The sequence below is a fragment of the Mobula hypostoma genome, unplaced genomic scaffold (genome assembly GCF_963921235.1).
Source record: "Mobula hypostoma unplaced genomic scaffold, sMobHyp1.1 scaffold_79, whole genome shotgun sequence".
Taxonomy (NCBI): Eukaryota; Metazoa; Chordata; class Chondrichthyes; order Myliobatiformes; family Myliobatidae; genus Mobula; species Mobula hypostoma.
This window is the reverse complement of record NW_026948227.1, coordinates 135693-148090: the sequence shown is the minus strand read 5'-3', so window position 1 is coordinate 148090 and position 12398 is coordinate 135693. Positions and strand designations below refer to the sequence as shown.

At 43.8% G+C, this 12398-nt stretch overlaps 1 protein-coding gene across 5 annotated transcripts in view; it reads left to right on the top strand.

Annotated features, from left to right (window-relative positions):
* LOC134342030 (uncharacterized) overlaps positions 1-12398 on the top strand; it is a 96256-nt gene that overhangs the window by 35915 nt on the left and 47943 nt on the right. For all 5 annotated transcript variants that reach the window (XM_063039969.1, XM_063039967.1, XM_063039966.1 and 2 more), the window contains exons 5-6: positions 9101-9222; positions 10160-10308. In XM_063039969.1, coding sequence (XP_062896039.1) covers positions 9101-9222; positions 10160-10308 — 271 coding nt within the window. The remainder of the gene's footprint in view (positions 1-9100; positions 9223-10159; positions 10309-12398) is intronic.

The following is a 12398-nucleotide window of genomic DNA, read 5'->3' as shown; positions in this document are numbered from 1 at the left end:
GAGTACTGTGTGCAGTTCTGGTCTCCTGACGTGAGGAGGGATGTATTGGCTTTGGAGACCAAGCAGTGGATTTTCAACAGGTTGAAAGCAAAGATGAGTGTGTTACACTAAGAAGCGAGATTGAGTCGCTTGGGACTGTACTAGCAGGAATTATGAAGGCATATAAGATAAGCCTCTGTAAGAAAGAGACAGGACGGATGTTTTAACTGATAGGTGAGACCAGTACTGAGGGAAATAGCCTAAAAATTCGTGCGGGTTAATTTAGGACAGGATGAGGAGGATTTTTTTTTTCTCAGAAAATGGAGAATCTGTGAAATTCTTAGTACAATGGTGGAGTTGAGACTACCTGGGAAATATTTTTTAAAGCAAGTTTGGATAGATTTTGGCATATTAGGGGAAATAAGGGTTACGGGGAAAAGGCGGTTCGGTGAAGTTGAGTCCAAGGCCAGATCAGCCTTGATCTTATTGAACAGCGGGTCAGGCTCGACGGGTCTGAGACCGACTTCTGCTCCTATTTCTTATGTTATGTTCGAAATATCCCAACAGGTTTGTGAGGCAAGATTTCCCCTTGAGGAAATTATTCTGTGATAGCGGCGTATTTTACTATGTGCCTTCAAGTACTCAGAGTCTTCTATAAACATTCCAATCTCCAGTGATCCTTCTAATATCAAAACTAATCTCGACAGCCACCTTTTTCCGAACCCTAGGGTATACACCATCTGATCTTGGCGATTCATCTACCGTCAGCCTTTTCAGCTTCCCCAAACCCTTCTCTCTGTCAATGGTAACATCTCATAACACCCGACAGCTGGAACTTGCACAAAAAAGCTATTGTCTTCCACAGTGAAATACTGATGCAAAATAATTCTTCCGTTTGCCCGCCATTTCCATGTTCCCTTTAATACCTCTCCAGCATCGTTTTCCATCGATCCGATATCCACTCTCGCCTCTTTCGCACTGTATTCATCTATATGTAATTGTCTTTCTCTTGGTGTTTGCAAGATTCTCAATCTAACTTCCCAGTAAGTTTTGCTTTATTATATGCCCTCTCTTTGAATTTTATGTTGGCGTTGTCTTCTTTTATTAGCCACGTTTGTGTTACCTTGCATTTAGAATTTTTTTTTTTTTACCGTTTAGGATATATATATATCCTTTGTCTTCAGAATTCCTTCCAGATTTCCATCCATTACTACTCTGCCGTCATCCTTTCCAATCAAATCTGGCCAAGTTTCCTCTCATGCCTCTGTAATTCCCTTCACTCCACTATAATACTGATACATCTGACTTCAGCTTCACTGTCTCAAATTTCCGGATAAAATTATTATACTTTCTCATCAGGGCTCGTTTCCCTTAAGTTATCCAATCAAATCGTGTTCATTCCATAGCACCCAGTTCAGAATAACTTATCCCCCAAGTGGACTCAACTATGAGATGCTCCAATAAGTTGTCCATTAAGCATTCCAGAAATGGTCGCTCTTGGAATGCTGCCCCAACCTTATTTTCACAGTATATCTGCATATTCAAAATCCCCCATTGCTGTTGTAACAGTGCCTTTTTAGCATGTCTTTTCTTTCTTTCCTTGTAGTTAGTAGACCACATCCTTACGACTGGTTGTGAATTTGTACAGCTCCCATCAGGTATTTTCTTCTTTGCATTTGCTGAGTTCTATGTACAATGATTCAACACTTTCCGACCTTATGTTACTTCTTTCACTCTACGTGCAGAAAATCGCTGTCCCCTCTGCCTTCCTGTCTGTCCTTTGGATGCAATCTGTATCCTTGGACGTTTAGCTCTCAGCTGTCATCTTCTTTCTGGCATGATCCAGTATGCCCACAGCGTAAGACCATAACACCAGAAGACAGCAACAGAATTAGGCCATCTGTCCCATTGTATCTGCTCCTCTATTCAGTCATGGCTGATCCTTTATTTTCCCCTCCTCAATCCAGTTCCCGGCTTCTTACCGTAAAAATTGATGCCATGTCCAATCAAGATCCTATCAATCTCTGCCTTAAACCCACCGAACACAATGGCCTCCACCGCTGCATGTCGCATCAAATTCCACAAGTTCATCACCCTTTGGCTAAAAAAGTTTCTCTGCATCGCTATTTTGAAAGAGCGTTCCTCTATCCTCAGGCTGTTGCTTCTTGTCCGAGACAATTCTATCATGAGAAGCACCCTTTCCACATCATTAGGACTAACCACCGAAAATCTTACACAGTGAGCAGTACGGCACTGCTGGATCTGTTAACACGGTCCATAATTCATTGAAAGTGGTGTCACAGGTTAATAGTGTCGGAAAGAAAGATTTGTAACATTGGCCTTCATAAACCAAAGTATTGAGAACAGGGGATGGAATGTAATGATGAAGTTGTATAAGCAATTGGTGAAACCTAATGTGCAGCTTTGTGCGGCTCTGCAGCCCGCAAGTATCAGCCTTTCTTCCGTCGTCAAACCTTCTCCAGTTCCTGGGCACTTCACTCTGTTCTTCTGCCTGATTTAGATGTTTTTGACGCCGTCTGCTGGCGAGACATTTTGTTCTCCACTTGTAACCGGCTGCCCCAGAACGCCCTTCTCTCCACTCTCTCCGCAGTAGTTCTAACCTCGGTCCGGTTGTGTTATCAATTGAGATCATGAGTTGAGGGTGCAATCGCAAAAGTTTAATGGAAACATGATCCGTAACATCTTCACTCTAGTGTGGAATGAGCTCTGTTTTGAAAGGCCACCCCTCTATCCTGTGGCTGAGCCCTGTTGGCCTAAACCCTCCCAACATGGGAAACATCCTTTCCACATCTAATCTGTCGAGGCCTTTCATTATTCTAAAGTTTTAATGACATCACCCTTCACCCTTCTGAATTACACCGAGTACAGGAACCGAGCCATCAAACATTCCTTATATGATAACTCTTTTATTCCTAGAGTCATCCTTGTGAAACTCCTCTGGACCCTCTCCAATGCTAGGACGTCCGTTCTAAGATGAGGGGTCCAAACCAGTTCACAATACTCAAGGTGAAACCTCGCCCGTGCCTTCTAAGGACTCAGCATCACATTCTAATGCTTGTATTCTAGCCTTTTGAAATTAATGCTAACATGGCATTCACCTTCCTCAGCACCAACTCAACATGTAAGTTAACCTTCAAGTTGTTCTGCTGATGGACTCCCAGGTTCCTCTGCATCTCAAATTCGTGGATTTTCTCCCGTTTAAAAAAACAGTCCACACATTTATTTCTGCTAATGAAGTGCATGACCATGCATTTTCCAACATTTTATTTCGTATCCAAATTTCTTGCCCATTCTGCTCATCATTCTGAGGCCTTCTGCATTCTACCTGTTCCCACAACACCTCCTGCCTCTCCACCAATCTTCGTATCATCTGCAAACTTGGCAACAAAGCCATCTATTTCATCATCAACATCATTTATATACAGCATTAAAAAGAACGGTCCCAACACCGACACCTGCGGGACACCATTATTCTCTGGCAACCAATCAGAAAATGATCCGTTTATTCCCATGCGCTGCCTCCTACCGATCAGCCAATTCTCCAGCCATGTTAGAAACTGTCCTGTAATGCCATGGTTTCTCAACTTGTTTATCAGCCTCAGGTGTGCATCTTGTCAAAGGTCATCTAAAGTCCAAATATACGACACCCACTGTATCCCTTTTACCCATCCTACTTGTATCACACTGACTATTTACATTAGGAAATATTTTAGACAATTTCTCCTTTGTCAAATAATAACGATGTACAATTTTAAATTGAATTAGAGAATAACTAGCACACATCGAAGAAGAGTTAACCAGCTTCAAAATTCGCAATCAATCCTTTGTTATCAAGGTCATGTTAAGCTCTCTTTCCCAATCTTGCTTAATCTTAAGTAAAGCATAGTTATCCTGTTGTAATAGTAAATTATAAATTTTCCCAATTAAACCTTTCACTAAAGGGTTCATTTTTAAAATAATGTCTAACAGGTCAGAGTCTTGTATATATGGAAATTTTCTTAAATATTCTTGTAAGAAATGTTTGAACTGAAGATATTTCAAAAATGTGAATATGAGAGAGAGAGAGTATTTAGTTACTAATTTCTCAAAGGACATCAATCGGTCTTCCTTCCCTGAAGGAAGCCATGCTGACTTTACACTATCTTGTCCTGTGTCACCAAGTACTCCATCACCTCATCTTTAACAAAGGACTCTAACATCTTCCCAACCACTCAGGCCAGGTTATAACTTCCGTTCTTCTGCTTCTTCCTTGCTTGCAGATTGAAATAACATTTGATATTTCCAGTACTCTGGCACCATGCCAGAGTCCAACAATTTTTTGAAAGATAATTTTTAATACAACCACAATCTATAACGCTACCTCTTTCAGAGCCCTAGGGTGCAGTTCCTCTGGTCCATGTGACTTATGCACCTGCAGATTTCTCAGTGTTTTGAGCACCTTCTCTTTTGTAACAGCAACTGCACCCACTTCTCTTCCTTCACACACTACAACATCAAGCATACTGCTAGTGCCTTCTACTCTGAAGGCAGCCGCAAAATGCTCATTTAGTTCATCATCCATCTCCTGATCACCCGCTATAATTTCTTCTGCCTCATTTTAGCAGTCCTATATCGACTCATATTTCTCTTCTAATTTTAACATACTTGAAGAAACTTTTACTATCCTTTTACTACGAAGATAATTCCTGGAATGCGGGAGCTAAAATATGAGGAGCGTTTGTCGGCTCTTAGATTGTATTATTAGAGTATAGACGAATGAGAGGAGATCTCATAGAAACATTTCGAATGTTGAAAGGGTTGGACACAGTAGATGTGGAAAGGTTGTTTCGCTTATTGGGTGAGTCCAGGACAAGAGACCATAGTCTAAGAATTATAGGGTACCCATTTAAAACAGAGATGAGGAGATTTTTTTTATTTTTTTTTAGTCAGAGGGTCGTGGATTTGTCGAATCCGTTGCCATATACAGCTGTGGAGGCCCGATCATTGAGGGCGTTTAAGGAGGAGATTGACAGGTATCTAATTAGTCAGGGTATCAAGAGATACGGGGATAAAGCCGGAAATTGGAACTAGATGGGTGAATAGTTTAGCTCATGGGGGAGCTGCGGAGCAGACTCGATGGGCCGAATGGTCTACTCCTGTTCCTTTGTCTTGTGATCTTGTGATTTGATATTATTTGCTAGCTTGCTTTCATATTTCGTCTTTTTTCCTTCTAATGATTTATGTTTCTCTCTATAAGTATTTAATAACTTCTCAGTCCTCTACCTTCACACTGAGTTTTGCTTTGTTGTATACCCTTTCTTTTGCTTTGACAATAGCTTTGATTTCCCTTATCAGCCATGGTTGTACTATTTTACCATTTGCGTATTTCTTCATTTCTGTAATATACATGTCCTGCACGTCCCTCATTTCACCCCCCCCAGAAACCCATGTCATTGCTGCTCTGCTGACATCCCTGCCAGCATCTCCCCCCACCACTAAGCACATCTTTCCCTCTCCACCCCTCTCCGCTTTCCGCAGGGATCGGTCCCTCCGCGAATCCCTGGTCCACACGTCCCTCCCCACGGATTTCCCGTCTGGCATTTATCCCTGTAAACGCAAGTGCTACAGAAGTCCCTACAGCTCCTCTCTTGCCACCATTGAGGGCGCCAAACAGTCCTTCCACGTGAGGAAACACTTCACTTGTGAGTCTGTTGGGCTCATCTATTGCATCCGGTGCTCCCGGTACGGCCTCCTCTACATCGGTGAAACCCGACACAGATTGGGGGACCGCTTCGTCAAGCACCTCCGCTCCGTCCGCCACAAGACAGGATCTCCCAGTGGCCACCCACTTCAACTCTGCTTCCCACTCCCATTCAGATATGTCCATACATGGCCTCCTCTTCTGCCATGATGAGGCTAAACTCAGGCTGGAAGAGCAACACCTCATGTACCGTCCAGCTAGTCTCCAGCCCCTTGGTATCAACATAGAATTCTCCAAATTCCGGTAATTCCCCTACTCCCCCTTCTTCTATCCCTCTGTCACTCTGCCCCCTCCTCCAGCTGCCTATCACCTCCCTCTTGGCTCCGCCTCCTTCTAATACCCATTGTGTTTTCCCCTATTCCTTCTTCACCTTTCCTGCCTATCACTTCCCTGCTTCCTCTCCCCCACCCCTTTAAATTTCCCCTTACTGGTTTTTCACCTGGAACCTACCAGCCTTCTCCTTCCCACCCTCCCCCCACCTTCTTTATAGGGGTTCTGCCCCTTCCCTCTTCAGTCCTGATGAAGGATTCCGGCCCGAAACGTTGACTGATCATTTCCACGTATGCTGCCCGACCTGCTGAGTTCCTCCAGCGTGTTGTGAGTGTTGTCTTCGAATTAACTTTGGCCAAATCTTCTGTCGTATCACTGTGATTTTCTCTACTTCACTGAAATACTGCTACATCACACTTTATTTTCTCCCTAGCAAATTTCAGTTGAACTCCATCATAATGTGATCACTGGTTCCTACGGCTTCTTTTCACCTTAGGCTCCCGGATCGCCTTTGGTTCATGAGATAAGACCGTCCAGTATAGGTGATGCCCTAGTAAGCTCAACGACAAACTGTTCTAAAAACCCACTTCTTAGACATTCAGCAAACTCACTCTCTTGCGATCCATTACCAATCTGATTATCCCAATCGACCTGCATGTTAAAATCTCTCAAGACTACCATAACATTGCCCTTTTGAATCGCTTTTTCTATTTCCTGTTGTAAGCTGTGGTCCACCTCACAGCCACTGTTGGGAGGTGTGTATATAACTGCCAGCAAAGTCCCTTTACCCTTGCTGTTTCTTAACTCAGTCCACAAGTATTCAACATCTTCTGATCTAAAGTCACATTTCCACTGCTTTGATGACATTTCTTTACCAGTAGAGCCACACCATCCCCTCTCCCTAGCTTCTTATCCTTTCGATATACTTAGACATACAGCTCCGAACTACAACCATCCTTCAGCCACGATTCAATGATGTCCGGTACATCATAACTTGGAAATTGTAATATTGCAACAAGATCATCCACGTTATTTATTTTACTATGTGCATTTAAATACAACACCTTAAATACCGTATTTGCTATCCTTTCTGATTCTGCATCCCTAATGATTTGATACTCAGTCTGTGGATTGCAACTAAGTCGCATCACCTGTCTACCCTTCCTGATAATTTGACTGTACGCTACCTTTACACTTTTACCTTCCTTCCCATCCTTAGTTCCTTCACTCCGAATCGCACCCGCTGCCAAATTAGTTTAAACCCTCCCCAACAGCTCTGACAAACCTGCCCGCGAGAATATTTGTCCCCCTCGGATTCAGGTGCAACCTGTTACTTTTGAAAAGGTCATACCTCCCCCAGAAGAGATCGGTATCATCCAAATAACTGATCCTGAAGTCCTGTACCCCTGACCCACACCCCCCTCCACCCCCCGCTGAAGACCCTCGGCCAAGCATTGTTTTTCTGCCAAGTCATTCTGTTTTTACCTTCACTGGCGCGGGGCACAATGACAATCCAGGATTACTATCCGAAAGATCCTGCTTCACAGCGTTCCACCTATCTTTTAAAATTTTGCTTTCAGGACCTCTTTGCTTTTGCTTCTTACGTCATTGATACCAGTATGTACCAAGACATCTGGCTGATTCCCCCTCTGTCTCCAAAATGTTGTGGACACGATCTCAGACATTCCTGACTTTGGCACCTGAAAGGAAAAATACCATCCCGGTGTCCCGTTTACGTCCACAGAATTTCCTGTTTGTTCCCCTCACTATCGTTTCCCCTATCTCCACCGTTCCTTTTCTCCCTCTTTCTCTTCGGCACCGCGGTCCCATGTTCAGTGCCTGTAACCAGTCGACGTGGCATTCCCCCGGAAGGTCATCCCTCACAGAAGTATCCAAAGCAGTGTACCTGCTTTTGAGGGGGACATCGTGGACCTCTGCTCCAATTGCCAATTTCCATTTCTTCTGATGGTCACCCAGCCATTCGCCTCCTGCACCTTTGGGGTGACTACTTACCTGTAACGTTGATCAATTATATCTTCACTCTCCCGTAGGAGCCGATGATCATCCAGTTATGCTCCAGATTCCGAACACGGTCTTCAAGGAGCTGCAGTTGGGTGCACTTCACGCAGATGTAGTTCCCGAAGAGACATTGGGTTTACCAAGGCTCCAGCTTCCGGCACGAAGAACACACCACAGCTACTTAAATGTGATAAGAAGAGAGGGGAATACAGATATAAAGGAAACCTTAACAGACGCTTTACACAGAGCCGACACCTCTTCCTCGGCGAAACCTCCTTTGAGCCAAAGCCTGTCGCTTCTGCGCTTCCCACTGACCTACTCTATCAAATGACCGATCCAGCACTGAGAGCAGCGCTTACCTCCTCTGTCCTTTTATTTAGTTCGCAGAGTTCTGTTGACGCCACTGATAGGTCACATGAAATGGTACAAACGGACTCAAAACTCCCTTTTTAAATAACCGCCGCCGATCTAAGAGAAATGCCTCCTGATATAGCTCTGTAGAATCAGCTAATAGGCCACGTACAATAGCAGTTTATATGTTTCACCTTGGACTAGCTAAGCTGAAAGTCCTTGTTTCTCTTCTGTACACCTCTGTGAGTCTGTGCTTGTAAATGAGTTGGATGAGGGACTGGAGTTTGTGTTTATCGGCTTGTAGATGACAGGACGTTTTGTAGACATGTGGAAATACAGTCAGAAAAGTGCAAAGTGATATGTTCCAGAGGGATCTTGCGATTTACATCCATAGGTTCTTCAAACCTGCTACAGACCTTACCCTAGTTGTTCAGAAGGTCTACGGTGTGTTGGTCTTCATTGTCAGACGTCGTGGCAGAAGCAGACCTAATAGGGCCTTTTAACGAGATCATTAGAGAAGCACAAGAATGATAGATAAAGCGGAGATCTGTCAGGAAGTGGAGAGTTAGGTTTATCTTAAAGTAGGTCATAATGTCATCATAACATCTTTGGACAGGTTGACGAGACTGTGCTATAATGTTCTATCGCTTTATATTGAAACTCTAGTTCGAGTTTCTCGTAAAACGCATAAATCTTTACACATTTCTTCATCACCCGCAGGATTGCGAATCAAAAGCACTGGACATTTTCTCATTTCATTCGCCGGAGATGGAGAGATTACAATGTATTTGATGGTTCCCGAAGAACTTTGGGAAAACCCTCCAACACCAACGAGCCCAGAAGTGAGTACCAGTTGGAACCTGACCGAACTTTATATTGTGTCTGACCCGCAGGCTGAGGGTGACATGTGGTCGGGAACTAGATCAGGAGGTCTGCACAACGGGATGATTGTTACGTCCTTGTCTACGTTTCAGCTATTGAAGCTAGGGACATGTTCCAGAGGGGAGGAAACCTGGCGTAAGTATTGTTGTGTATGTGACCGTTTACACAACAATATCATTAATAAAAACACGAGAGACTGGAGCTATGACAACAGGGGATTTTACTTCCGGAACCCGAACTAAACACATATATACATGTCAATACGCGCCTAATAGCACATGCTCAATAACGTGTTACTACGACATAAAGTAGTCCCATATTATACAGTAGGCTATATGGTACAAGTATGATGCTCAGCACCAGAGTATGATCAATGCTCTCCAGGACGTGGGGAATTCTGCGCCCCACGATACTTTTGGTGTTCATTATTAATGGAGAGATTTTTTGGTGTACTTCAATACAAACGATAAAGTACGCCAAATTCAGCAAAGTTTCTGAAGGAGAAATTCGTCCTGACATTTTGGTTGGAATTTTTTGAGTACACATCAGACATGATTCACAAAGACCAGGCAGTGGTTGTTGAATAAATGTATCTGAATCAGAATCTGAGGCCACACTAGGGTCAGTGGATGCAGTGAACCAGGATGGTAGGCGCTTTAGGGAGGGGGGGGGGGGTCGGGATACAGGTGAAAACAAGTTTCATCTGGAATGTCCCAGGATGCGGAGGAGACTGCAAGGGGCTGTGTCGACGGGCAGGAGAGTGGGGCGTGTGTGAGCAAACTCGGGAGGGAATCTCAGATATTACCTGACACCTGACTGAATAGCAGTGCAGAGTGGATAGAGGGGTGTGTATCGAAATTTTCCAGATTTAATTTCTACAGTGTTTGTATCTTTCAGACATTTATAACTCGTTTCCCGACAATGGACGTGTTCGCCAGGAGGATTCGAGGGACAATCAGGACCCAGGCAAACGACTTGAACCACACGCTCACTGAACAGAATGCAAAATTCAACAAATCCTTCTTCTTCGTATCTTTATGCATTGGGTAGGTCACGCACCGAGGGGTATAGTTGAGTCTGTTGTGCAGTCATTGACTCACGGGGCATAGAACTTTCTCTCCTCGCCGTTTGTCAGGGGGGATGTTACACGCAATATGGTCAGTACACTCTGAGGATGAGCTGACGGAATACCTCAGGTGTCGCCATACTGGAGGCGCTGTCATACGATGCCCAAAGCCTCCTAACCCTCAGTCAGAGTCTACCAATATGCAGGGACAGCGAACTGTCTGTTCACAGGACAAGTCAACTCCCGTGAGAGAAGTACACAACACTTACTGTTACGGTGAACATATGCTTTCCAGGGGCAACGCGTACGTATGGTGCTGAGCTAACAGTGAACAGTGTCTCTGGGCGTCCATCTCTTCACCTTAATGCATTGTCTTCTTCACACTCTGTGACGCAAGTAGCAAATAAGTGGACAAAGGCTCAGAATTGGCTAGTGAGCTGTGTCTATGTCAGGGGTGGTAGATGAAAGAGAGGCACGGTAATATGTGTCTGCTCACGCTGACAAAGGTTTGGGGAGATCTCCAGCGTTGAAAGTCATAATACCCTCTGCTCACACCGCCGTTTGAGCGAGATGGAATCGTGTGACGACTGCCACGGCTCTAATGGTGAATTATAGTCAATCTGCTATGATTATGAAGCTCTGGATTCATCCTTGAGCTCTCAATTGAACAAAGTTGTGCTTGCTTCAATCTGTCTTTATTCACCACTTCAAACAGCTTCGAAATGTTACCGTCAATAAAATCTCGCAAGCAAATAAGGTAGAAGAAATGACATCTAACCTGTTGCCCATAAAACCACAAGATATAGAAGTTTGGGGCCTTTCGGCCAATTGGCTCTGTCAAACAGTTAATAATGCCTGATCTAATATCTCTCTCATCTCCATTCGACTTGTAAACTTTGATACCTTTGTTAACCTAAGAGATAAACAACCTTTACTTTAAATGTCAGCAAGAACACGAGCTCGATGTCTATCTATGGCAATGAATTCCTTGGATTCACCACCCTCTGGCTGAAGAAATGCTTCATCATCTCTAGTCTAATGGGGCGCCCTACTATTCTTAGATTTGGCAGTCTTGTCCACTCCATCTCGACCTTTGAATATTCTGTGAGATTGCAGTTCATTGTCAAACAGGACAAGACCCATGCAAAGCTTCAGTGACATTAAGCCTTTCATTTCCGATAGCATTCGTGTGACTCCTCCTTCTCACCCTCGCAAACGCCAGCGCACTCTATTCTCCATATGGTGTTCACCACTCCTAGCAATACACTTAATGTGGTATGACCAATGATCCATAAATCCTCAGCATTACATCCTTCCTTATTACACTGTAACCCTCTCGGAATGAATGCTAACACTGAATTTGCGATCAACAGAATCTGTAAGCTGACGTTTAGGGAATACTACACGAAGATACTCAACATCTCTCTACAGATCTTATTATTGGCACTTTCGCACCGTCGAGGAAGTTGTTTGCGACTTTATAGGTGGAGTTAGGAAACTGCAAGGGTATTTAAAAAAAAAACGTTGGAATCATATATGGACCTGAAAATACTAGACAATATGTGTGGCTTAGATTGCAAAGTGAGCTCGGAAATGCATGTATAAAAGGTAATGACACAATTGTAATGTGGGCTTCAATATACAGGGCGATTAGGAAAATGCGGTTAGTGTTGTATCTCAAGGGAAGAATATGGTGATTGTCTACCAGCTGGCTCTTTAGAGCAGTTTGTGCCCCAGCCTACTCGGGGAAAGCTCCCTTGGACTGCATGTTGAGTATTAACCCATGCCTTGCTCGGTAGATTAGCGTAAAGGAACTCTTAGGAAGCTTTTGAAATGGAAATACAAACGCAGCTAAAGAAGTTATAAGAAGGGTAAAAGATGAAATATGTGCGCCGACCAGCAAACGAGATAAAACGAAGACTGAAAAAGTCTTTTTTTTTCCAGAGTAAAAGGTTTCAAGGTTTCAAAGATATATTTAACGTCAGAGAAATGTATACAATTCACATCCTGAAATGTCTTTTCTCGCAACATGCACGAAAGCAGAGGAGTGCCCCAAAGGATGAATGACAG